Raw genomic sequence first — 26,280 nt, 5'->3', positions numbered from 1 at the left:
TTGATTGCGCAGTTGATTGGAAGATGCACGTGTGAAGTAGCAAGAGTTCGAGTCCAACTTGCTAAGTTTTTGGTTGGGAGACTATTTCGCGACCTACCTTGGCCAGAAGTCGACATAGGCAAGCAGAGAGAGAGAGAGAGAGAGAGAGAGAGAGAGAGAGAGAGAGAGAGAGAGAGAGAGAGAGAGAGAGAGAGAGAGAGAGAGAGAGAGAGAGAGAGAGAGAGAGAGAGAGAGAGAGAGGTGCTCGCCTCTTCTCTCTTACCAAGCCATTGTAGCTTGAGCTTCAGCTCGCCAACCCACTTTGGCTAGTATGCGGGCAGAAGTAGACGCGGCAAGTGAGAGATGAGAGAGAGAGAGAGAGAGAGAGAGAGAGAGAGAGAGAGAGAGAGAGAGAGAGAGAGAGAGAGAGAGAGAGAGAGAGAGAGAGAGAGAGAGAGAGAGAGAGAGAGAGAGAGAGAGAGAGAGAGAGAGTTGTGGCTTAAAATCCTGTGGAGCCATTGCCCACCGCCTCTGAAAGCAACTGCAATAGCCAAAGAGAAGGGCGGTTTCGACTTCGGAGACGATTCGGCGTATGCCACCTGCCTCAAAATCCTCCGGATAATAGGATATAGGGGGAGTCCTACGTCAAGAAGATACGCCTTAAATACACACACACATACGCCTGACGAAAAACATGGGGAAATCTGAGGTGAGTCCCGCATGTGGTAATTCTAGAGAGAAGGCCAAGGGAAGGGGGGCCTTGCTCAAACTCTGGTAAGTCTGGAGATCGTACATTTTCTTTTGCCCAATGGGTGTCTGCCACAGAAAGAGGACACACGCGTCGTCCCCTCACCCTACCTCCACCTCCTCTGAACCCAACCTCTCTCAGTTTTTTAAAAAAATTGTGTGTGTGTGTGTGTGTGTGTGTGTGTGTGTGTGTGTGTGTGTGTGTGTGTGAGAGAGAGAGAGAGAGAGAGAGAGAGAGAGAGAGAGAGAGAGAGAGAGAGGAGAGAGAGAGAGAGAGAGAGAGAGAGAGAGAGAGAGAGAGAGAGAGAGAGAGAGAGAGAGACAAGCGATGGCGTACATTGTGCGCTGTGAGGGCATGGTGAGGGTGTCCTCAGCATCCTCGTCCATCGCTCCCTTGCTACCTTCCCTCCAGTCAACTTTCTCACAACAGTCAAGAAGGAAATTAAGCTCCGCTTCTCATAGGGGTAGAAAGAGCAGCCCTTTGCGTCTGATAGTGCATGCAGAAGGGCGGCGTGGGGATGGCATAACTACAGCAGAAAGGATTGTTTCTGCTTCTGTGTACCTTCTCCCTTTCCTGGATGGTGTACAATATGGACGGTATTTTCTCACACAGTTCCCCCAAGCCCAGATAGCCTTTAGACCTCTCTACCCGCTCCCGCGTGTTTACTCCAACACCCCTTTTGCAAGTGTTTCAGTTTTCTTTGGCCTCTATTTCCTGGTCATCCGGAATGCAAACTTCAATCGCTATGTACGCTACAACACCATGCAAGCTGTCATGTTGGATATACTTCTCATTCTCCCGAGCCTTATAGAAGGCATTTATCATCCACAGAGCGGTGTTGGCTTGGAGATTCTGGTGGTGTTTTACAATACTGTTTTCTTTTATGTGGTTGCCTGCTTCCTTCTTGGAAGTGGGTCATGAAAGACTCCACGCCTTCCTCTTGTTGCAGATGCTGTAGATGCTCAGGTCATGTGAGGTGCGCCATTCTTTCATGTAAGCTTACAAGAAATTGTGTAACACATTATGTAACAACTTAAACTAGAAAATATAGTATTTGCAAGTGTAGTATATCCAGTTGCGAGAGAGAGAGAGAGAGAGAGAGAGAGAGAGAGAGAGAGAGAGAGAGAGAGAGAGAGAGAGAGAGAGAGAGAGAGAGAGAGAGAGAGAGAGAGAGAGAGAGAGAGATAAGCCAATACTACTTGCTTGAGGCAGTTAGCGTTATAATCTTTGCTAGCAACCTGCTCACCATTTTGTGATGTGTTTTTTTCAAGAGAAACCACATCGTCGAAGCCAATGGCATCTCGCGAGAAGCTTGACCAGAAGGCCCGCGCTAGAGAGGTCGTTCCTGGAGGCAAGAACTTAGAAGCGTAGGAGCGCCTTGCGGAAGGGAGCAGCAAGGGAGGGCAGACACGAAAAGAGCAAATGGGGACAGAAGGATACCACGAAATGGGAAAGAAGGGTGGGCTTTCCAACCTGGAGCAGTCTGGCGGTGAGGTAGCTGAGGAGAAGGCAGTGCCATTCGATGAGTAAAAAATATAGGACTCAGTAGAAAAAATGTCCCCAGTTACGTCATCAGTGCATATTGTATCTTTTTGTTGTGCTCGATGGGAATTACGATCTTAGTCTACTACTAGCAGTAGTTTTTCGGCTGCAGATTAGCTTAATTAGTGCACATATTGTATCTTTTTGTTGTGCTCGGTGGGAATTGCGATCTTAGTCTTCTACTAGCACTAGTTTACTGGCTGTGGATTAGCTTCTGTAAACCTAAAGCTCTTGCTTTTGTAATTAAAACTACCATCTGCTATTTAGCTTTGCAAGTCTTTTAGTTTGCTTTCCAAAAAAAAAAAGAGAGAGAGCTAAGTCAGTCTCCATTGTTCTTTTTTTGACATCTCTCTCTCTCTCTCTCTCTCTCTCTCTCTCTCTCTCTCTCTCTCTCTCATGCACCTTAAAAGAGACACAAAACATGTCGTCTAGTAAGTCAGGCAGGAATGTGAATAAAGACAGAGTGGTGGCAAAGATGACATGTAGGGCACAAGGCATCTCACTACCGGTGCTACTACAAATCCTCATGAGGAAAGAGTTGAGAGGCTATGGGTAGTGCTACTGCAATTATTACTAGTATTAACACTTGTGAATGGGTAGCAATAGTGGGGAAGCTCAAGACTAACAAATTGACAGCCATGGTGGCCGATCTAAAATGATGTAGGGATACCTTAGAGTAGAGTTGGATATTCCAATTTTCAAATAATTTGCGGGTTGGGCAGAGAGAGAAGGGGGAGGAGAAGAGGTCTTTAGGGATAGCTAAACTATTGTATGCTTTTTGCTATGCAAATTCCTTTTATGATTTTTTTTTAATATCAATCATGTTCGAATCTGCTCGATTTTATGATTGCTAAAAAAGTTTTGCTCAAAGTTTCAAATTCCCCGTAGTGTATGTTTGAGATGGTTTTTTTTGCTAAAAAACTCTATTTTGGGGCTAACCTAGATGGCTACTCAAGGTGTCTAAAATTGCATAGATTATGTTGCAAAAGGTGGTCTTTAAAGTGCTCTCCAAGCTGGTACAGAGATGGCTTGTAAATCGGAGCTATGATGGCCAAGATATAACAAATACAAGGGAAAGGTGGTTTGCAAATTCCCAACAGATGGACAAATGTGACAATGGTTTGAGATGTATGTGAGCTAATAGGTTTGACGTGCTCAGTTTATGGTGTATGCCAATCTTTTTAGATCTTTAATCGGAGTCAAGATGATCAAGTCATGCGCAAAACATTTGTCAGGTCAATTCTGCAGTGACTTGACCGCTTTGGAAAGTATGCCATTAGGGTTTTTCTGAAGCTTTCCAGGGTTTGCAAAGGTAGTATGCAACATATGGAAGTTATTGCTTGCCAATCGGAGCTCTGGTAGTGATTTATGACTAGTAAAAGTTGGCAGTTTATGGTTGCAATTGGTCGGTAGATGACCTTTGTCTGTTTTTGGAGCGTCGATTCAAGGCCCTGGGAATGTCAAGATGTGGAGATAATGCTAGAGTTTGTTGTTGGTAAGGTAGACTTGGGATGGGTTTTTATAGGTTGTCAAACAAGCAAGTGAGTAGGAAGTTGTGTGCTCTCAAAGTTGTGTCGAAGGGGCTTTTAAAAAAAAAGTTAATGGTTTTTTTCAACCCCCAAAGGGGCGCATTATTCTGGAGCTGCCATGTGGCACGTGATTATACCCATATGCAATGCATGGGCCATGGGCCTTGGGGTATATATATAAAGTGGGGACTTCCCATTGGTATCACAAGAGGGAGTGGTAACTTAGGGGACGCCGGCTATGGCGGCCCCTCCCCCTTCCTTGTGCGGGGACTGCTCTATGGCACTGGTGATCGTTGGCAACAGTGTGTTGGTCATGGTCATGTGGGCTTGCAGGGGCCATTTCCCGTGTGGAAGCCTCTTGGCGCCCTCTTTTGATGATGGGAGTCCTGGGTCGTTTCAGACTCGACTTGGTGGGCAAGACAAACTCATGGCCAGTTCTAACAAAGTGGTGGTGCACATGTAGAAATACTAAAAGAAGTGGGACACTTGTGTGGTCAAAAGCTAAATTATACAAAAGTAAAAAAACCCCTTTTTGTGCATGCCTTGGGAAGCATGCAATAGATTTTTTGGACTACATGAAGCGCGGGAGCAAGCTGAAAGCCATTTTTTTGTAAGAAGAAGCTTTATACATATTCTTGGAGCACATAAAACACATTTTTTAGTGCATTTTAATGTAGATTTCTCATTCCCCACTTTGTTTCTGTGAGTCTCTTATGCTTGTGTATGGATTGAGTGCGTCTCTGTACCTCTCAGATTGTGAGTGTGTGCAAAGAGAGAGCACAAGTTTTTCCGTGGTGGAAAATCAAAGCAATGGTTGTGCATGCCGAGTTTTGTTTTCTGCAAAGCATGTGTGTGTGTGTGTGTGTGTGTGTGTGTGTGTGTGTGTGTTCGATTGTGCATACCAAAAATTTTGCAATTAGATAGTGTTTTTTTGAAGGTGTTTTTGAGAGGATAGGGATGTCATGAGTACCCTGAGCTATGTAGGGGAATTCATGTGTGTTTTGGGTGTGTTAATTCCCCCTCTGCATCTTTTGGTGCTCCCATGGAGGAGCACACTAGTTTCTCTTTGGTGGATTGCAGACTTCGAATTGTATATGCCATCATTGTGTATGCCAAATGAGGATAGCAAGATGTAGACCATCCCGTTGGTGATATTCGACAAGTCCAAGGTATGGTTTGATGCATTGGAAGGTGAACCCAACTAGGCATGGCCGGCCCTACGAGCTTCTGTTTTGCAAGATTTTTGCAAAGAGGTGTCTCCGATCGACATGGTAGCAAAATTGAAGGCTCTCAAGCAGGATGTAAGTGAAGATTTCAATGTTTTTCTTAATTTTTTTTGAAGAATGTTGGGTAAAATTGACAAGACGATGCAGTTCGACAATGGTGAATACCTTAAATTGGACAAGTTTATGGAATGCTTGCACCCCAAGGTGCAGGATTTTGAGAGCCTCGAGTATTACAACATTGTTGTGGCAGTTGTTGTTGGGGTTAAGGCCTATGTGCCTTGACCGGTCGCCCAGGTCATGGGCGGCCGCCCACTGTTACCCTATACTTATAGTGAGTATACTGTATAGGGGGAGCTGCCACTTCACAGTCTCCCCACCCACATCGTGTGTGTGTCTCCTTCTCTCTCTCTCTCACTCTCCGTCTGTGGTGCTCCCCGATCCCCTTCAATTGGTATCAGAGCGTAGGTGCGGAGGGAGCGCGTGTGTGCACAGTCACAACAACAGCGGAGAGCCTGTTTCATTCCCGAAATCGCGTCCGCGTGCGCGCGCACTTTTAAGAATGCAAACAGGGTTTCGACTTCGGCATCGGCAAATTCAGCTTTTCGAGAGCGTTTCCAGGAGGCGACCTGGTGTTTTACCCCCCTTTCAAAGCCATTCGAGCCATCAAAAACCTCATTCGAGCTACGGTTGAGGAGCTGCATTTTTCAGCCCTCTTGTGGCAGTTTATGCTACGTTTTTGGGTCGAAACGGAGGTTTTTGGCATAGCTTTCACACCCGGACTTGGATACATGTGATCCAGGAGTCTACCTTGGGGTTTTGGCACGCTCCGGACAGGCTCGTCATATCAGAATTTTAAAATTCTGAACGCTGAATTTTCTACAGCAGCAGTTGTTTATTGTGTGTCGAGGATTCCACACATGGTTTGCTCTCAGATGTGAGAGTGATATTTGCTGCAAGTTTCCTCACAGGTGGGAGGATACGATGTATGCCTTATGTGGTTTGATGCTCAGGGAGACTAATGTGATTGCATTTTGAGCTCGGCAATGTATGCCTCGAGCATGTTTTTTGGCAGTCACAGGTAGAGCAGATATTTGTGTACTAGATTTGCAGGTGTTTGCAATGATGTATGCAAAGTGTGGAGATTGGTGCATGCATTTGGAGTGCGGTTTGATGCGCTTTGGTTGCTCATGATTTTGAGTGTGCAGTCAGTTTGGTTACTGGTTTTGTGGCCGTTTTACTGACGAAACTCTCCGCACATTGTGGGCTTGGTGATTAGCTCACGGGTTTGACAGGCGTACAATTATCTTGGCACACTCACAGGAGTGAGTATTGTGATGTATGCTTGTGTGGCTACGAGCTAGGTAGCCGGATTCGAGCACTAATGGCTTGAGGTTTTTCAACAGGTTTCAGCTATAGGTTTACAAGTTTATAGGCAGGTTTGAGGGCTTATTTGGGCGCTGAATTTTCAGCCATTGTTTCCTCTTTGCAGGTGTCCATGTATGGCTCAGTTGTAGGCTGATCTGGGACACGTTTGTGACTTGTTTATGCAGCTGTTTAAGAGCTGAATTTTGGGGCTGTTTTGGGGCTGATTTGCAGCCATATTTTACAGCCATATTTGCAGACTTTTGTTTGATGCGATTCGAGCCAGTTTAGGGCTGATTTGGTTGACATTGCGGGAGCTCTATTTTGGAGTGTGTCTCATAGGTTTTACATTGTGTTTCTGGCCATATTGGTAGACAGTTTCCAGGTGTTGTTGGTGAGGTGTTTTTGCTTTCTAGTTTGCTACATTGTGCTCATGGCAGAGACAGGTGATCGATCAGATTGTGACCTCTCATAGATGCGCGTGTTTCATGGGTCATACTTTGCGGCATGGAGAGAGTGTATGCTTGATGCATTGACACATCGAGGGTTGCATCGACCATTGAGTGGTGATGCAGGTAGACCTTCAAACATGTCTGACGATCAGTGGCAGGAGCTAGAGGAGATGGCACTATCTACACTCTCTTTGCACCTTGCGGAATCTGTATATGCTCTTGTTATGTATGAGACTACTTCGAGAGCACTTTGGTGCAGATTACATGATATGTATGATAGGTCTGAGTCGTCAAGGACTCGTGTGAGACATTTACATTCACGAGCACGCCGAGAGGTGACATGTTGGTATTGTGGTCATTCTGGACACGTTAGACGGCGTTGTTTTCATCGTATGTGACATCGTAGGAGACATGGCAGTCTCAGAGATGTATGTAGTGATGCCATGGACTCAGTTGCTTTGACAGTTGAGGCACATGTAGTGTCGGAGTATACTAGTGACGGGGATGTCACTTTTACCTCGAGCTATGCACGAGATGCTATACATGTGGATAGTGCACTCCCTTCGCAGTGGTTGCTAGACGCAGATGCTATGTTTCATGTCACGCCGCATTGTGCATGGTTTTGTAGCTATTCTAGCGGGATGCTTGGCAGTGTACGTTTGACCGATGGATCGGTGCATGCGATAGCAGGTGCAAGAGATGTGAGACTGTCATTACCGAGTGGTGCATCTTACTTGTTACGACATGTGCACTATGTACTAGATTTGACAGTGAGTTTGATCTCGATTAGTCAGCTTAGAGATTGTGGATGTCAGATTTCGCTACGAGAGCGAGATTTTGTGATGCATTTGGGTTTGCTAGTGATTGCGAGAGGTGCCAGGAGTGGTACAGGTTACCCTTTGCATGTGGATCACGCGAGAGACGGTGTTGTCTCTGTGATCATGCAGCCAGGTAGACAGCGAGAGAGCAGGCGAGTCTCTTTTGCTTATGGGTTGCAGGGTGCTTTGCATGGAGTGCAGAGTAGTGAGCTCGTTGTGCACACAGTTAGGGCACGACTTGAGCAGTCACACAGAGAGGTGACAGAGTCAGACATGCATGCTTTGCTAGTGACTGAGCAAAGCAGAGAGTCAGTTGTGCGAGATACTTCTATGCAGGATAGACAAGTAGAGCGGTCTTGCTCTAGTGAGTCACGACAGGAGGACGTTGTGCAAGAGTCTATGCATACGGAGTTAGAGCATGAGAGCTCTAGTGAGTCACAGCAGATTGAGTGGTCATGTTTGTAGTGGATGATTGCAAAGGAGACTGAGATGTCAGCGATTATGCAGGCATTCCTTTCTATGCTCGACAGTGAGCATGGGGATATAGTTGTGCAGGATATGTCTTCCAGCAGACATCTAGAGCAGCTGGTTTGCTCTGAGGTTGCACGACAGGTTGATGCGTCTTTTGCGGACAGTAAGGAGATGCATGTGGCTGACACGCCTTGTCAGTCAGAGATGCCTATTGCCACGGATATATATGTTGATGCATGCTCTATAGAGCTAGCAGGGCCCGCTAGCATTGCATCGGCATTCGGTGGTCTCATGTATGAGATGTTGATCTTGAGACCGGATATCGCAGCTGCAGTGGGAACATTTGCAGCAGGGTTGATTAGTTGTTCGATGACTGATCTCGGCATAGAGCATAGGGGAGGTTTGTAGGTATTGGAGCGATACTTGCAGGAGTGCATGAGCTCTTGTAGACTATTTGCAGAGCTTGGAGCTAGCTCTGTGTGGCTTCCGCAGTGGGATGTTTGTCTGTCAGTAGAGCCGGATGCACTAGCTCATCGAGAGTCAGTGGGCATAGGTTGAGAGAATATCTCAGCTTCTATTAGTTGTACACTAGTAGATCTTGCTTAAAGGCACATTGGCCTTTAAGTGGGAGGTTGTTGGGGTTAAGGCCTATGTGCCTTGACCGGTCGCCCAGGTCATGGGCGCCCGCCCACTGTTACCCTATACTTATAGTGAGTATACTGTATAGGGGGAGCTGCCACTTCACAGTCTCCCCACCCACATCGTGTGTGTGTCTCCTTCTCTCTCTCTCTCACTCTCCGTCTGTGGTGCTCCCCGATCCCCTTCAGTTGCATGAGCAAAGAGTAGAAAGATCAAGAAGAAGATTGAGCATGGCACATTGGGATATGAAGCGGTTTCTCCCCCATTCAACCCAAGAGTCCACGTGATGAAGTTAAAGCAAAGAATCACCCAAACAGGGGGTGTGGCAACCGTTTTGCAACATTGGGTGCGTATTGTTCAAGATTTGTTTGAATAAATGCAAGAGCTTCATTTAAGTGTGATGGATAGAGGACAACCAAGGGTAGGTAGGGGTAGAGCTAGGACATTGCCTGGCCAATGCTACAATTGAGGAGGAAGGGCACTATGCTCTCAATTGTCCTCATCTGCCTAGAGAAAGAGGAGGTAGATTTCCATCGTTTGGCAGAGATAGAGAACAAGGGCCGCTCAATGGTCAAAATGAGCAACTTGTGGATAATGTTGCACCCACCAAGTAATGAGGAAGTTCATAGTCAACATTATTGGAGTGGATAAACAGGATGTTGATGTTTTGGCCGATAAGAGGGTTTGTGGAGATAGAGATGGAATGGGAAACCATAGCTCGCAAAGGTAAAGAGAAGGTGGATGAAGGAAGAGAGTAGGCAGAGTCTAGTAAGAGGAGAAGGCGGCACAAGATCCGACAGACATACTTCCAACTTGGGCAAGGTCATCCTAAATATGATATAGTGAGTGATGTTTAGAGTCAAAATTCTAATACTACATTTGGTCAATTGCTAGCATTGAACCCCAAGTTGAGGATATAGTGGTCCACTAGTGTCAGTATTAGGCTTCCACAGGTCATAGGAGATGTACATGCAGTGACCTTGAGGGTAGGGAATCCAATGGATGTGATAATTCTCATTGATGCTCTTATTAAAAAGAAGATGCAGGCATAGGCATACATCGATGGTGGAGCTCAAGTATTTGTTATGACAGATACTCCTATGAGGGATGCAGGGGCTAAAACAATGGTCGTCCACTGTGTAGATGAGGATGGCCAATCATGCCAAGGTGAGGTTTTTGGGCATATCTCATGATGTGAAGGTAAAGGTGATGGGTATTGAATGCCTTATTGACTTTTTTGTGATAAAAGCAAGTGATAATAGCTTCTTGCAGTATGGGCCGAGCAAGATTGGGAAAGTGGGGTGTTCACTTTGTTGGACAAAGAGAATGGCAAAGAGGTGGTGTTAGACCTAAGGACCAAGGAAAGCCACTTCCATCCTATGGTAGAGGGTTACAAAGGTGATTCAACAAAAAGCTATAAGTACGAGATTGATTCGGCTTATGACAAAGGCTACGTAGTTATGAAGGTAGAGGAAAGCGACCATGACCTTTTGAAGATTGATGCACATATGTTTGGAGTTAGCCTTGACACTCCCTTGCAAAGGAAGGTATGCGATCTCAAGTTCTTGGTGTAGATGCAGTAGAGGTGGAGGGTATGCTAGCTGAAGACTTAAGTAAGTAGGAGAAAGAGAGCTATGTGCGTTTTTGTGCATCCAATCCTCATTTGTTTTGTATGAAGTACAAAGACCTATGAGGGGTAGAAGGGATGGAACACCGGATTCTGCTTAAAGAGGGATATAAACCAAAGGCATGGAAGCTATGAAGTCTGGGGGGGATTCAAAAGGAAGCTTTATGGCAGGAGATCAACAAGCTACTTGAAGTAGGTATTATCTACCATGTGCAAGAGTCTGAGTGGGTTTCTCTACTTGTTATTACACCCAAAAAAAGGGGGAAGTGGAGAGTGTGCATGATTATAAGACATTAAATGCTGCTAGAAAGCGGAATCACGGGGTGATACGAATTCCAGTGTTTTATTTTACCTTGATATCTGTATATTGATAGGAGCACCCGTTGGCTATGAGCACAAAGGCTCCATCCTCTCTTATCTTTTTGGTGTATTTATGCAAAGCAAGGCCTCAATTATTAGCATATTGCATAGAATCTTCCAAAGTTTGGAATATGTTATTAGCATACAAGCTTGGGAGGGCTTTCCAACAGGTTTGAATGATATTTCATTGGGTGTCAATATGAACCAAGCCAAGCGGGCATGTATGGTACATACGACAACTCTCAACCTAGCAGCATACATGGCTATGAGCCAGATTCAAGCACACAGACGACAAACACAGACCAAAATTCACTCTCAAGTGAGCATTTACTTCTAATTCTAGGACAATTGGCTACAGAGAAATACTTGGCCTTTTGAGGTTGAACTTTGGGTACTGTATCTTTCAGGTTTGGAAAGTGCATTTCACTTTGGGTAAGTGTAAGCTATTTTCCACCTCCTAGTTAGCATATGGTTTGGTTTAGTTTCATTTTTTAATATACTTTGATTGAGTTTTCCAAGTGGGATACATATGATAGAATGCTTTTATCCATTTTTCTCTTCAGACACATGACAAGATCATGTAGGAAGAAAGAATTTTGGGACAGTAGTGTACCGAATATGATTTTGCACCTTGCAGTTATAGACATACATGGTAGGGTTTCATTTGGTACATGTTGTTAGTCATAAGCTATGCAACATGGTTTAAGAACTCATGGTGTTTGATTTAGCTAGTGTGGATCAAGGTTCACAAGGGTCCCACTCGTGTCACAGAATGTTTACAACTACCTCCAGACACAAGTACATATTGTACTTGAAGGATGTCATATTTCCCGACGTCATTATATGAGACATATTCCACACGAGGAGAATATGAGTCTCTATGGCTGACATTGGCCCTTGTTTTTTCTAATCATGTGTCACAACAGAGTCCTTAGGTGTTGGTCAAATCCAATCATTAAAACATTGTGAGCACGTCGTATGAGGAGACAGTTTTAGTGGCCAAATTTTTTTGGATACCAGTTGACTAAACTTTGTAAAGTTTATTTAGTTCACTATTCAATCTCTTGAGTAACCAAGTTGGTTGTCTATAATTTTTATGGATTTTATAGATTACTCAAAAATATTGGGAGGAACTGTCACCCGTGCTAGAGGATATGCTAAGAGCATGCGTTAGGCAAAAGCAATCCAATTGGAAAGGTTATCTCTCTAGTTGTAGTTTTCTTACCATGATGCAAAGCATGTTGTGACTAGGTTTAGTCCCTTCAAGTTTATGTCAGGTTTTCAACCTTGATCGCCAGTATGCTGCTATGGAAAACATTATTATTCTTACAAAGATATCATCATTTTTGTTTTCGAGGATGAAAACACTTCTCCAATGGGGGAGTAATGTCAGGCCTAAGGTAGGACTCGGCAGGCTAAGGACCAAGGACGCACATGCATTGGGGACCTATATTTAGCAGGCCAAGGGCCTTTATATGGCATGGTTGGATGGAGAAGTTTACGTGCTAGTTCCTAGTCTCTTACAAAATCTGTGACATTTTTTTTGTGTACGGAGTCTACGTACATTGTACAATGTTACTTAGGTGTTGAAAAATTAAAATGAAGAGGAAAGTTGTATCAAAGGCATGTGTGAGTGGATAGACTTCTTATGCATGGGGTGGGGGACATAAGGAGATTAGATTGGGTAGCTTTCAAAACAGCCATGTGGGGGAGGTATGGGTCAAGCTCCATGGCATTTGACTCGTATGGGAGGTGCCTTATCTTAATTAGAGGAATAATTCTTGGAAAATGGTAAAAACATCACATCTCAATAATTTTTTTAGAGATAAGCGTGCATTTGGGCTCACATTTTGGGTCCAAAGAGAGAGGAGGCATCCAATGCTAAAGAGCATGTATATTTTGAGTGTTTTGCCGTGGAGCATTGCTTCATCTCTGCAAAAGCAAAGCTAAGAACTTCAAGCATCAAGTCTTAGCAATGCACATGCAAGATCGTATATTATGTTAGTGTTTGGATCTTGCAGTGTTGCTCTAAAGGCTTTCCTTTATAGACATGTCGGTGGATGAAGCACCATACTCATATTTCAAAGATATCTTTATATTTTTTGCTTCAAATTTATAATCTTCTTCTATACTTTCATCTTTGTAACCATCTAAAATGGTGTGAAGGGTGCAATCAAAGGATTTTGTACTATGTCTCTAATCTACTACAACTAAAAGTTTGTCATTTCTTTCTTTTGTGTAATTAAATCTCTAAACTTCATAGCTATGTTTCATCCTTTTTCTCATCATAAATTTGATGCCTCAAATGTGTGTGAGTGCAATTAATGAGAGATGGTTGCACTTTTATCACATTTATTTGGCAAATCTATGCCAACTTTATGCAAAGCATTGATTTATTTTGCTTAAAACCTAAACGTTAGAGAGTTTTTTCTGTCCTAAAAAGGCATTCTTAATAAATAGGTTTGCCAAAGTGTCCCGTTAAGGGGAATCAACAAAGATCCTTTGGCTTTGAAAAGGTAAGGCCAAAAAGAAAAAACTTCTTGCTTTCCACGTGTAGCACGTCCAAATGTTTAGCAAGGTCTCTTGGGATATTTCCTGCGATGTTAGAACTCTCTTCTTGATTTCAAAAATCCCCAAAATACCTTTTATCTATTTTGGTTGGATTTGTCTAATCTTTATTCGTTTTTGACAATTGAGATCCGTTTTTGCTTGCTTAGCATCTAATTTGTGGCAAATTACCTCGCACTAAAAGCTAGAAAAAATTTTACTTTTTGAAGAGATTTACTCTCACAACTAGGGTACTTTGGGAATTTTGGAAAACTTGAAGGACATTTTGGGAATTTCTGCTCGGATATTTTTTGGAAGGGGTACGTGGAGCAGAGAGAGAGAGAGAGAGAGAGAGAGAGAGAGAGAGAGAGAGAGAGAGAGAGTCTCGAGCCACGAGATCTAGCAAGGTAGGATCTTCGAGCCCTCTCTAGATTCTTCATGCGGCGTTGAAATCTCTCTTCTTCTGCTTCTCTCGATGCAACAACTCTCTCTCTCTCTCTCTCTCTCTCTCTCTCTCTCTTTGAGACAGGGTAGATGTTTGAGGCCTCATGGGATCGTTCCTGCAACATTAAAATCTCTCTCGTGCTGGTTGATATGCAAAACGTGGTGCATAGAGAGTCTGGGGGCAAGTTGCCAGAGGAGGAGTATTGCCATTGCTTGTCATGCGGCCTATTCGCAGAGGGACCTCTCGTAGGTGCAACCATGTGATCCTCACGAGGGGAGTTAGAGAACCCTACAAAGGTGACAAACAAGGTAGGAAGGAGTCCTGAACGACTGTCTGAGGATGTTGATTCAATTGCAAACACCTTCCAAGAAGCTGTTGAGGCTTGGAAAAGCCAACCGTAAGAGGGAGTTGGCGAGAATGCAAGGGCACACACATAGAACACAAGGAGGCTGGAGCAGGCACAGGTGGAAGTGACTGTTGTTGTCATGATGGAGCTCGATGACCTGTTGCCTGTAGCTGTGTATGCAGGGTTCCACCAGCCATGGCGAAGCACACGAGGGCAGCGATGGCGAAGCTGCGTGGAGGGCAGGACGGCCACGGAAGAGAGAGGAGAGAGATGGAAGAGAGAGGAGAGAGAGGGGTTATTTTGGGGCGGATCTGCCGAGATTCCGCATAATAAGGGCAGAGCCATTAGGAGCTATAGCTCTATTTTATATAATTGTGATGGATATAGGTGCAGAATTTGGAGGCATTCTTGCACAAATCTAAGTTACATTTTAATACACAGGACACGATCACTTCCACATATTAGCACCCTTTCATAATGTACATAGGACATACTCACTTCCACAAATTAGTACTTTTTCATGATATAAAAGAATGAAGTGTGGTTTTTGAGTTGGGTGCATCTTTACTTCTATACATGAGTACCTAAAAGATGAGAATTTACACATGTGGCATTGTTCACTCAATTGTGAAGTTTGTGTGAGTTCTTTGCCTTGGAGTTTTGGAGAGGCCACCGTTATTATTAGGTAGCTGTGAATAAAATTTTCAAGTGAGATCTTTTCTTTAATTCTTTCACTTGTGAATTGTGGGTGTGTGCTACAGAGCCAATATACATGCACTCTCACCGCACAGCATATGCTTTATTCTATATGTGCTAGTTTACAAGGGTGAGATCCTCATCCAAAATTTCCCTTTTGAGCGTCCTCGTGTGTCAAAAAGACTCTCCATTTAGAACAAACACCCACCCTCAATTGTCTCTGATACTGCCAAGGTGCTGTGTATCCATACATGACACTTCATTTGCTCCTATTTTGATACTCAATCACTTTGTTAGCTAGCACACTTTACAACCATATCAACAATGTACACATTTGTTTCATTGCTTCTCCCTCAAGTGTGGCTTTCATCATTTGAATCGAATTTCTTGGCGTCCCCTTATGCTTCTTCACCACCTTCATTTTCCTTTAGTGTATGTTGCATCGTGTGGGTGCTACAAGGACGCCTCGTGTGAACCCAGCTCGTTCATTTTCGAGAGAGAGAGAGAGAGAGTTTGAAAGTTTAAAGCAGCTAGCTGTCGATGAACTTCGGGGATCTCGGCGCAAATGGGTTCTCTTGGCTTGTCCGTCTTGCGGATAGCAGCACTGCTTCTCGCTTCCACCTCCTCTGGTATGCTCTCTTGAGCTGCTCGCTTCACAGAGAGAGAGAGAGAGAGAGAGAGAGAGAGAGAGAGAGAGAGAGAGAGAGAGAGAGAGAGCCTGAAGCCTATAGCTAGATCTACGCATTGAGGCTCTGACTTTTTAGCGATGTTTGGACGAAGCTTGCTTGAAGGCTCTGATTTTTCAACGTTGTGCATCTTTCTTTGGCACCCACATGAGAGAGAGAGAGAGAGAGAGAGAGAGAGAGAGAGAGAGAGAGAGAGAGAGAGAGAGAGAGAATCATCAAGCTCTTTGTGATGCTTGCCTACCTTCATCTCCACACCTCTCTTGTGCTCCCATGAATGCCTCAAGTTTCTGGCAAGCGACCCTGAATGCACAATTGGTGGCAGGTTTGGACGTAGGGTGTCGAGACTCAAGAATGGAAAAGTGGATAAAGGCTGCCTACCTGGTCGATTGTAGCAGTTCTTCTCTTGTTTAATATGTATTTTGCACTAGTATCTATGTGGTGCATGAGTGTGACCGGAAAAGGAAGCTTGGTGGCCTTATAGGTTCAAACTGCTCCCTCCAAGAAATGCTACAAATAAATGAATTAAGCATTATTTTCCACATTATAATTGAAGATAATAAGAAAAACCTTGAATCAATGAATGAAGGAGAGAGAGATGGTGCAAATAAACAGAGAAGGAGAGAGCGATGTAAGAAGCCTGAAGCAATGGTATTCATCACCTTGATATCATATTGAACCCCAAAATCAATACACTTGGGAATTTCTTTCTCTCTTTGCCGATTTTCATGCCCACAACCTAGAATATTCATTGGAATATAAGGAGGTCTTGAGTGTGACTTATAGAGAAGATTCAAGCCTCGAAATCGGTGCCCCTTGGGTTGAACTTTATTTCGTGTGAAAGCACTCAAGGGTTAAAGGTTTAGGTAAAAAGGTTTTCACCCAAGACTTAGTGCGCTTTGTAACCTTGAGGGAGTTGAACTGAATTCAAAAGCCAATAAACCATAGGCATAAGATGGCTCCCAAGAGTTGGAGTGCTTCCTAGGAAAGTCTTTCCTTTATTGAATGGGTGAATCCAAAAGCCAATAAACCATAGGCATAAGATGGCTGGCTTCCAAGAGTTGGATTGCTTCCTAGGTCGAAGTCTTCCCTTTACTTAGTTGGTGCTACAAAATTAATTAAATCCTTGGAGACAAGACTGCAAAGTTGCGTTGGAGACATGACCAAAGCGAGTGTCAAAGGTTACTCTCATTATCTATGATAAGTGCTTTTGATTTGGAGAGCAGCAACGGATGCAAATGTGACTCTAAGCTAGAAGAGAGATATTGTATGGAAAGAGAAAGATTATACGGTCAGAGAGGTTCCTTTGATCGATCACTTTGATATGATCATTATCAAAATAGACTCCAGGACCTTTAGAAGTTGCTTTAGAGGTTAGTTGAGAGCTTAGTCACATGTAGCCCATCATTCAAGATAGCATTTCCAATAGAGATGTTTGGAGAGCAGCTTGTGCAAATGTGACTTGTTGTTGTAAAGTAGAAGAGAAAGACTCTATACTTAGAGAGGTTCCTTCTATCAATCACTTCAATAAGATCATTATCAAAATAGACTCCAAGCACTATAACAGGGAATGGACAGAACGTAGCCCAATCGTCCCGAAACGGCGTTCCAGACGAGTTCCATTCCCAAAACAGAGTCAAGAACGGAAAGCTGTTCCGGAACGGGGTGTAACCGAAACAGGGTGGAACGTGAGGCGAAATGGTGGAACGCGGGGCAGAAGGGGAAAAAGTAGGCATTTGGGGGACACATTTGGGCCAGTTTGAGTTTGTTTAGAAGTTGATTTGGGACTAAGCTGAATGGAGGTAATTCAAGTCTTATTTTAGTCGATCGTTCCGGCTTCCCCTCCCCGTTCCCGTCTCGTTCCGGACCCTTCCGTTCCTGTTCCGGGTAACTATTGACTTCGAAGACCTTTGGAAGCTACGTTAGAGATGGAGAATAGGTTAGTTGAGAGCTTAGGCATGTGTGGCCCATCATTCAAGATAGCATTTCCAATAGAGATGTTTCCAACACCAACTATAGGGAAGGGAGAATTATCACCAATATGATGTTGTGACAAGTGTGATACATATGAGAGGTGTCCCACTATTACCAATCCACTCACTCTTGGCGACAGCCTCAAGTACTTGGGCAGTGGGTGAGGCAATAGAGAGAGAGAGAAAGAAAGAAAGAAAGAAAGAAAGCTTTATTAACGTCTTCGAAAGGCCGAACTCGACCTATGAGACAATATCATATACATGTGTTGATGCTCTAGGCATCGGAAAATAAAAAAAGGGTACAAACTGAGATGAGCCTATACTATGCAAGAGGGTGTGGTAGGGTGGTGCATGTGGTGTACAATGTATAGTGTGGGTCCTCGTGTCGAGGTGTGCTCACGCATCATCAGGCTCAACTAGGGGCTGCAAGGTGATACCACCATGAGATGATAGGGAGGGTATCTAAAAACAAGCAACATATGTAGGGTAGAGAATGTGGTACATCGATGGTGGCCTGCTCAGGTATCTCTGGAATGCTGGATCTCCTGGTGCTGGTACATGACTCTGCTCTAGATACTGATGGTGTAAGGTTAGTATCCTCGAGACCTCCCTCTGGTGACACCCATGTGTCCTGTATCCTAGGCCTCGGTCTCCGACGTGCCCTCTGAGACTCTGCCTGCAGAAGGGTAAGCCCTCTACTCTGTGTAGGTAGTGTGGGGGGGTCTGGTCCTCCTCGTCGGAAAAACTGTGTGATGGTAGTCTGTGTCCTGCTATCCTGACTCTGGCGTGGCTGTAACAATTGCTCTCGAACCTCTAAAGCCGCAACCAAGAACTGGCCAAACCTCCTCTGCTCTCGGCCTATCATATGCTGCTGTAATGAATCTCCAATTCCATCTCTCTCTCTCAGCTCTGTATATGCTGGGCATCTCATGACAAAATGCTCCTCACTCTCCACCTCCGTCTGGCAAATCCGGCATGTACGCTCCTCTCGTGGTATGCCTCTGGCTCTGCCACTCTCAATCTCTAGCTGATGTGATGACACTCGTAGCTGGCCAATGTTGACCCGAAGTCGGTGTGGCATGTACTCTTGCATGTATGATGGAATCTCAATGAATCCCTGCTCTGAGAACCTCAGAAAATGCTCATAGTAATATAGCATTTTAGGAGGTAGGGTGTCTGTGGGCCTGCGCCATGTCCTCTGAATATATGTATGCCATATCTCCTGTCTGATGACCCTATTCCGCTCAGAGCGTGAGAGGGTATAGGTCGGGGCCTGGGTGTCATACTGGAGTGGTGGTAGTCTATCAATATCAAAACCGTGCTGAGCTAGCCAATCTCTTGTCTGGGCATACCATGAGCTAGTGTCCCCTGCTCGTGCCATCTCTCTAGATGCAATGAAGGCTCTATGAGAGATCCTATCTGGATCCATATCTTTGAATCTGCGAAGAAGGCAAACAGTCTGAATCTAAGAGAGAGAGAGAGAGAGGGAGAGAGAGGGAGAAGGGGTGTGCTTCAAATGTGGTAAATCGGGACACATAGCAAAAAAATATGCGAACAAAGGAAACAACAGGGTTTCTTCCGAAGACAAAGCCAAGCCATTGGTCACAATCAATGCTATAGGAGATGTGGTTGGCAATACAAACCATACTCCAGCGATGCTTCAATTACTTAAAGCTTGGGGACAATCGATCCAACGGCGAATGAGAATCTCATCTCTTGAAATTTAGCCAAAGAACTTGGCTTGGAGAACAATGACATGGAGACACGCTTAGAGATTCACCAAGCTCTAAATGCCGATGACAAAGACACATTGAAAACAATTGTACCTTAAATTGGCAAGCTTAAATTTGAGCTTCAAGGTTTCAAAGATCAAGACAAGCCATACTCAAGTCTCTAGATTAGTTAAGGATTGTGTACAATGTTGTTTGTTTTATGAAAACGATAGCCATGATAAAATGCATGTTGAAAATCAAGAACAACTCAAATTCTTGGAAAAGAACAAAGATCGTTTTTGAGAAGATTTTCCTTATAAATTACCCCCAGAAAGGCCTGAAGATTATCAAATAGATATCATCCTTGGCAGTTTTTCTCCCAACATTACGCCTTACCGAGTGAGCCATCCTCAACAAGAGATCAGGAAGCAAGTAGAAGACCTACTTAGTTGTGGGTTGATTAAGCCTAGTAGCTCACCCTTTTGTTCTCCAGTTCTTCTTGTTCAAAATAAGGATGGCACCTTAGAATGTGTATCGACTATCGGGCACTCAACAAAATAACTATGAAGAACACATTTCCCATTCCACGAATTGATGACATTTTGGATTGCCTTGGTGGTGCCAAGATTTTCAATAGGTTTGATCTAAAGAGCGGCTATCACCAAATGAGGGTAATTACATAAGACACCCACAAGACTGCTTTCGGTACTCCTTTTGGCTTATATGAATTCTTGGTGATTCCTTTTGGATTAACTAATGCACTGGCAACTTTCAATTGCATGATGGAGCGTACGTTTAGAGGTCACCGCCAATATGTCGACATTTTCTTTGATGATATTCTTGTGTTTAGCAAGAATGAAGAGGAGCATCGACAACATTTGGAAATTGTTTTGCAACTTCTTCATGAGAACCAGCTTCTCATCAATGGTAAGAAAAACGAGTTCTTCATGCATAAGATTAATTATCTTGGACATGTGATCTCTTTAGAAGGCATTCTAATGGATCCAAAGAAGACCACAATAATCTAAGAATGGCTAGACCACCACACTTCAAAGAGACAAGAAATAGAATGAGGGTTGAAGATGGGCACCCCCCAGAAGGAAATATATTTATGCTCAATCCAAGTACCTTAGGATTGAGTTTATGTAGACGGTGGGAGTGTGCATTATTTATTGTTCTAACCCACTACGTGGGTCCACCATAACGTGTGACCACTCATTAATGGCCTGCTCAAATGTACTATTCTCGCTATCCTTGAAAGAGGAAAACAATTTTCAAATGTAAAAAAAATGAGCAGTATTAGAAAAAGGATACAACATCTTTGTCTATTGAGTTGTGACAGCGGCGACATCATCTTGGTGGCTGAAATCTGAAGCAGCATGGGCTCAACCTTAGGGCTGGCTTTTCTGGTGTCTGTGAGTGTGAGAGAGATTGCTTTTATAGCCTTTGGCAACCGGTAGGAATAGAGGGCGTTTTCCCTCCAATAATAGGGTAGAGAGGGGCTGCCCCAGTAAGAGAGAGAGATGGCTTTTTTCTTCTGCTAGAGAGAGAGGGGATGCTAGTTTTTTTTGCTTTTTTAAATCTGCAAGTGTCCACTTATGAGTGGGCGGCCGGACACTCTTTAAATTGGTATGAACCTACTAAAAACTTAGTAAAACTTTAAATTGGTATGAACCTACTAAAAACTTAGTAAAACCTTATAAGCTGAAAATAATGCTTAGACAATCCATCACATGTACATCTAATCCTATGTGCATGTGGATAAGCGAATCCTTATTTCTAGCGTTTAGGACAGCCTAGGAAATGTTCTAGCACCGCACCCTTGTGAGCCTGTACATAAGACCTACATGACTAGGCACTTTAGATTAGTTGCATACCCTCTGATTGCACATGAACATAGCTTGTGTGCTACGTGTCGGCACTAGGGAGTGTTCCCATACAGTTGCATTAGTACCCAGCCTAGGTATTTATGTGCATGTGAAGCACCTCATATAAGTGAGTTTATTAACTCATCAATAAGTGACATTTTAGAAATTGTGGGATTTTTATTGGCATTGCCCAACCCAACTTTAATCCCATATATAAGTGACCCTGGGGGGTGAGGGGGGGGGGGGGGGTTTCACTTCTCAAGGATAAGTCAGTACCCTCAGTGAAGCACCAAGTACCCGTAGTATCTCAACATCCACAGTTCCCCTGTGTTTTTGCCTAGCATCAGCCTACCATCCGAAATTCAGCCTGTAGTGCCAGATCAGCCCTAGCGTTAGCAGTTTTCAGCCATATCCACGCCGTATCGCCGCTGATGCGCTAGTCACACCAGCGTTTCAGATTCAGCCCTCAAATCAGCCCAGCGTTTTCAGATTTCAGCCCATAGCCTCGTCAACACTTGCAGATCTCATGAGTTCTCCGAGTGTTTTTGCATTTCAGCCCTTAGCCTCGAAGAACCAAGCATCTACAACAAGATCCCATCAGCATTTTAGCATCTGGGACCATTGTATCAGCATTTGTGCAATCTAAAGCAAATACCTCTCTAGCGATAGAGAGGGGTGTAACAAACTTGGACACCCAAGTCTAGATTCTACCGCAACACAATAGAGATTCACTTTAAAACAGTTCACAAAAGACGACACGGCTTGGCGTAGTTCTGTGCCCAGAGGTATTAGCCCCAAAGACTGGCGCCGCTTCCGGTTTTTCTTTTTATATTAACCTTTGAGCAAAGTACAACTCCCGTAGGGTCCTCCGCTCTGAGGCTCTGTGTCCAGATGCCCTGAAGAGTGAGGCCCTTAGAAATTAGGGCTCTTTTATTCTTACAAAGGATGCCAAAAGCAGAGCCCCAAAATCAGTCAAACTGAAAAGCAAAAGTTCCAAAAGCAAATGATCCTCTAAAACTGGCAAAAAGCAGCTAGTGCAAAATCAGGGATTTTCGTATAGTACTGCCACGTCAGCTATTAGGGCAAAATCAGGGATTTCGGTACACTGCTGTCCGTACAGTACTGCCACGTCAACCTGTCGGCGCAATATCCGAGGGACAACCACGTCAGCAGTTTGTGAGTGTGTCCGGGGGTCAGCCACGTCACCAGTTTGTGACATACTGTAACAGACTTGGATACTCCAAGTCAAGAATCTACCACGACACAAGAGGAATTCACTTCAAAACAGTTCACAATTCACACTTGATTCGACACGGCCCGGCGGAGTTCCGTGCCAAGAGGTATTGGCCCCAAAGACTGGTGTCCCTTTTGGTATTTCTTTTTATATTAATCTTCGAGCAAAGTACAACTCCCGCGGGTGCTCTCTCTCAGACTCTAGGTCGAGATGCTCTCCAGAGGGAGCCCCCTTGGGTTCTTAATAAAGGTTACTTCAAAATCAAAAGCTTCATAAAGCAATGTCTCTGAAACTAGGCTTAAAAGAAAAATAAAGCAAGTTTTCCCCCAAAAGCTCCTCAAAAATTGTGTAAGCTTTTCTTGCTGCTTTTCCCCAGCGTAAAAGGTGGAATTCCGTACAGCATGCCACGTCAACAGATTTCCGTGTTTTCCGCCGCCCACCACGTTAGCATTTTAGCGTGCTTTCCGGAATCCTCTGCTGCTTGGGAGGGTGTGTGTGTGCTCTGCTGACAGACATGCCACGTCACCCATTTGTGACATACCCCCCTCTTGAAAGCTTTGTAATCACCCTCGATTACACTTGCAAAATAGACAGAAGCCATAAATTGTTTTAGCAGACACTGACTGTTAGTACCGACACACTAGGAACACACATCTAGCACATGTACCGATCGACAGTCACATCACACGACATCACAGAACATCACTTGACATCACAGGACATCATATGACAAATCACATTCAACATTCATTCGGATCTCAGACCATGATTAATTGGCAATGTATTTAGCAATCGCATCTAGATCCACTCGGGACCTCACAGATGCCCGATTGACTAATCCTTATTGCAATCACGTCTATCGAGATCTTTCAGACTGGAATGCTACAGTCATTTCGTCTATCGGTTTCTCCACTTAAACAAGTCAAGAACAAGTCAGTATTAGGAATTTCAGTTCATAAAGTCTTACAACAGAATATTTTTAGCTCACAGTATCCCTTAAACTCAAAAGAGACATCAGTGACTTTAGTATCAAAAATCGAGGCAATTTGTTGACAAAGGAGTGGAGCGACTCCCCTCTTGTGCATCCCCGCTGCACCAGATTCCGCCCAAGCTGAGTTCGGGGTTCCATTTAGAATAGACTATGCTAAACTAAATGCTTCGAGGTAAAGATTCACAATCCGAGGAGTATCTGCCAGGTCCTCCTCCTCCATTCACTTCGCATCCAATGCAAAGTAGGTCTTGAATTGAACCAAGAACCGTCTTTTCGCTTTACCTTTTATGTTTCTATCTTTCTGTGTGCAAATATCTGTCCTGGAACGAGTATCTGCTCGTTTTCCTCCAATTCGGGTTGCTCATCTGGCTCCCCATCATCGGGTACATCGCCTTTAAAAGGCTTCAAGAGACTCACATGAAAACATTGTGAAGTCTCCAACTGTTGGGTAGCTTCAGTCTAAAGGAGACATCATTTATCTTTTCGGAAATCTAGAAAGGTCCATAGTATCTCATGCTAAGCTTTCGAGAAAGCCGCTCCTTTCTCTTTTTCTTTCTTAGACGTACCTTCTCAAAATGCAAGAGCACCCAATCGTTCTCCTCAATCTCAAATCGCGACAATGTCGATCTGCTGCCTTTTTTCTGAGGTTTCTGCAAAGCCTTCCGGACCAAGTCCAAGTCCCTCATGAATTGGTCGACTTCAAAGAAATATCTTATCTTTCGTACTAAGGAAGGGTGGAACCTTTGTAGCAAATTCAATAATCTCAGATGGCACCTTTCCCATTAAAGAGTTAATCGTGTTTTTGTAGGCATATTCCACCAAAGGTAAAAACCCTTTTTCCATGAAGTCGTCAGATTCAAAGAAGAAGACTTCAACAAATCCAATACCACTGAATTAGCAATCGCTAATTGCCCGTCAGTCTGCGGGTGGAACGATGATGAGAACTGCAACCGTGTACCAATGTTCTCCCACATAGCCTTCCAAAACAAACTCGTGAATCTGGGGTCTCTGTCGGAGACAATCGTCTCAGGCATGCCATGTAATCTGAATATCTGGGCAATAAACATTCGTGCCCACGCTGTGTTTTCGAGAGATCAAAAAATGAAATCCATTGCAATACTTTTCGAGGGGCGAGTGGGTATGGATAAAGGTTGTAACAATCCTTGTGCTTTTGCCTGTCAAAACTTGGCCTTCTGGCATACCAAGCAACTGCGTACAAAATCGTCCAGGTCCTTCTTGAGTCTCGGCCAAACAAAAGTATCTCTCCACACCGTTCAAGGTGGTAACAATGCCGCGGTGACCCATAAAAGGTGGACAATAGCCTTTGGTTAGAACCTTTTCCCTCAACGGCTGTGTCACGCACAACATTGTTTTCTTCATCAAGTAGCCATCCCGAATGGAATATTTTGCTACCACTTCCCCATTTTGTATTCAAGTGAATACATTTGCAAAATCTGTATCTGTGGCGTACTGACCGACCATATCCTCGAAGCTTCTATGATGTATCGCGGAAATAGTCAGAACCAATGGCTTCCGGGACAAAGTATCTACCACCAATTTCTTTTGTCCTTGCACATGGACAATCCGCAAGTAAAAGTGTGACAAAATGTTTGCCCACCGCATTTGCTTTTCCGATAGCTGCTTCTGTGACAAGACGCAGCGTAAACTCCAACCATCTGTGAAAACCGTAAAATCGGCTCTGAGTAGGTAATGACGCCACTGAGTAAGAGCATGGATAACCGCCAAAAGCTCTTTCTCACGTATCTGTACCTGTCAATTCCGGCCTTGAAAACAATCGTCTCTCATAGGCAATGACATGGCCTTCATGCACTACGACCACAAGTATCACAATATACTTCAAACGACTTCTGCAAATCCGGCAAAGTCACAACTGGTCGTGTAGTCAAATTCTGTTTCAATTTCTGAAAGGCAGTCACCTCTGTGGGTCCCCATGAGAGGACTCCTTTCTATGTTAACAAATGCAAAGGGGTAAGCAACCTCTGCAAACTTTCTGATGAACTGCCGATAGTAAGAAAATAAGCCCAAGAAGCTTCAAACTTCATGGACATTCTTCAAATCGGGCCAATCACGGATAGTCTCTATCTTGGCCGGGTCCATTTGCACTCTTGCTGCTGAGACAGTGTCCCAAAAAGTGTATCTCTGGGCTCGGCTCACACGGTAAGGTGGCCGGTTCGGTGGTGTATTTCTAGGTATCAGATCAATGGTATGATCCTCAGGACGAGCTGGCGGCAACTCGCCTAAATAACCCTCTGAACAGCAATCGGCATGAGTGTGGAGAAAATCTTGGCGCTCTTTTTCAAGGTCAAAACATATTCGACCTTCAATCATCATTCAATCCTTTCCAGAAAAGAAATTGAATTCATCAAGTACAATGTCTGTGCCCTTCATTTGTCAAAGTCGCTTTCTCGGCCCGATAGTCAACCACAATGTTGTTCTTGTGGTACTGTAAGGTGCAGCGAAATGAATGAACTTTGCTCAAGATGAGTGCTCCGAATTGTGCTCAAGGTTCCTATTTTTTCTTATGGAAGGGAGAGCCTTCCGTTCTTAATGAGAGAGTGCAATGGACACGAACAAAGTGAATGGACATTGTGCGTGAAAGTGAATGAGACTGAGAGATAGAGAAGAGAATACGACACCAGAGACGTAAAACCCTCCTCCGAAGGCCCCACTCTCTATGGCGAGAGTGGTCTACTTATGATTGCACAAATCTCTACAATGCTTGGACTTGCCGACGATGTCGACGACGACGAGACAGGCTGAAGTCTGCAAATCTTTATCTGCTGAATTTTGACTCTATGTCGGTGACGATGTCGACGACGACGATGCACTGAAAAGGCAGATGCTGAAATCTGCGTTTTCCGGGCTGAAACTGTAAACCTTGCGGGATCTGACTGTGCGGCAAGAAACTGCTCTGGGAAGGTGAGATTTGCGAGGTTCGGGACTTGATCTGCGGTGTCTAAGGGCTGAAAACTGAAAACGCTGGTCCTATGGCTGATTCTGTCACAATGATA

The 26,280-nt window shown here is 44.2% G+C and overlaps 1 protein-coding gene and 1 pseudogene across 2 annotated transcripts in view; both read left to right on the top strand.

Annotated features, from left to right (window-relative positions):
- The first annotated feature begins 1,054 nt into the window (after positions 1-1,054).
- Positions 1,055-1,702, top strand: LOC147446125 (protein TIC 20-v, chloroplastic pseudogene; annotated as a pseudogene).
- A 13,557-nt stretch (positions 1,703-15,259) lies between these two features.
- The window catches only part of SOL1 (carboxypeptidase D), an 85,526-nt gene continuing 74,505 nt past the window's right edge, over positions 15,260-26,280 (top strand). For both annotated transcript variants that reach the window (XM_086525427.1, XM_086525426.1), the window contains exon 1: positions 15,260-15,416. In XM_086525427.1, coding sequence (XP_086381553.1) covers positions 15,353-15,416 — 64 coding nt within the window. In that variant the 5' untranslated portion in view covers positions 15,260-15,352. The remainder of the gene's footprint in view (positions 15,417-26,280) is intronic.

Source organism: Adiantum capillus-veneris, chromosome 12 (genome assembly GCF_014529385.1).
Source record: "Adiantum capillus-veneris isolate H3 chromosome 12, ASM1452938v2, whole genome shotgun sequence".
Classification (NCBI taxonomy): Eukaryota; Viridiplantae; Streptophyta; class Polypodiopsida; order Polypodiales; family Pteridaceae; genus Adiantum; species Adiantum capillus-veneris.
Note: the sequence above shows the minus strand (reverse complement) of the source record. Positions and strands in the feature narration are given on the sequence as shown.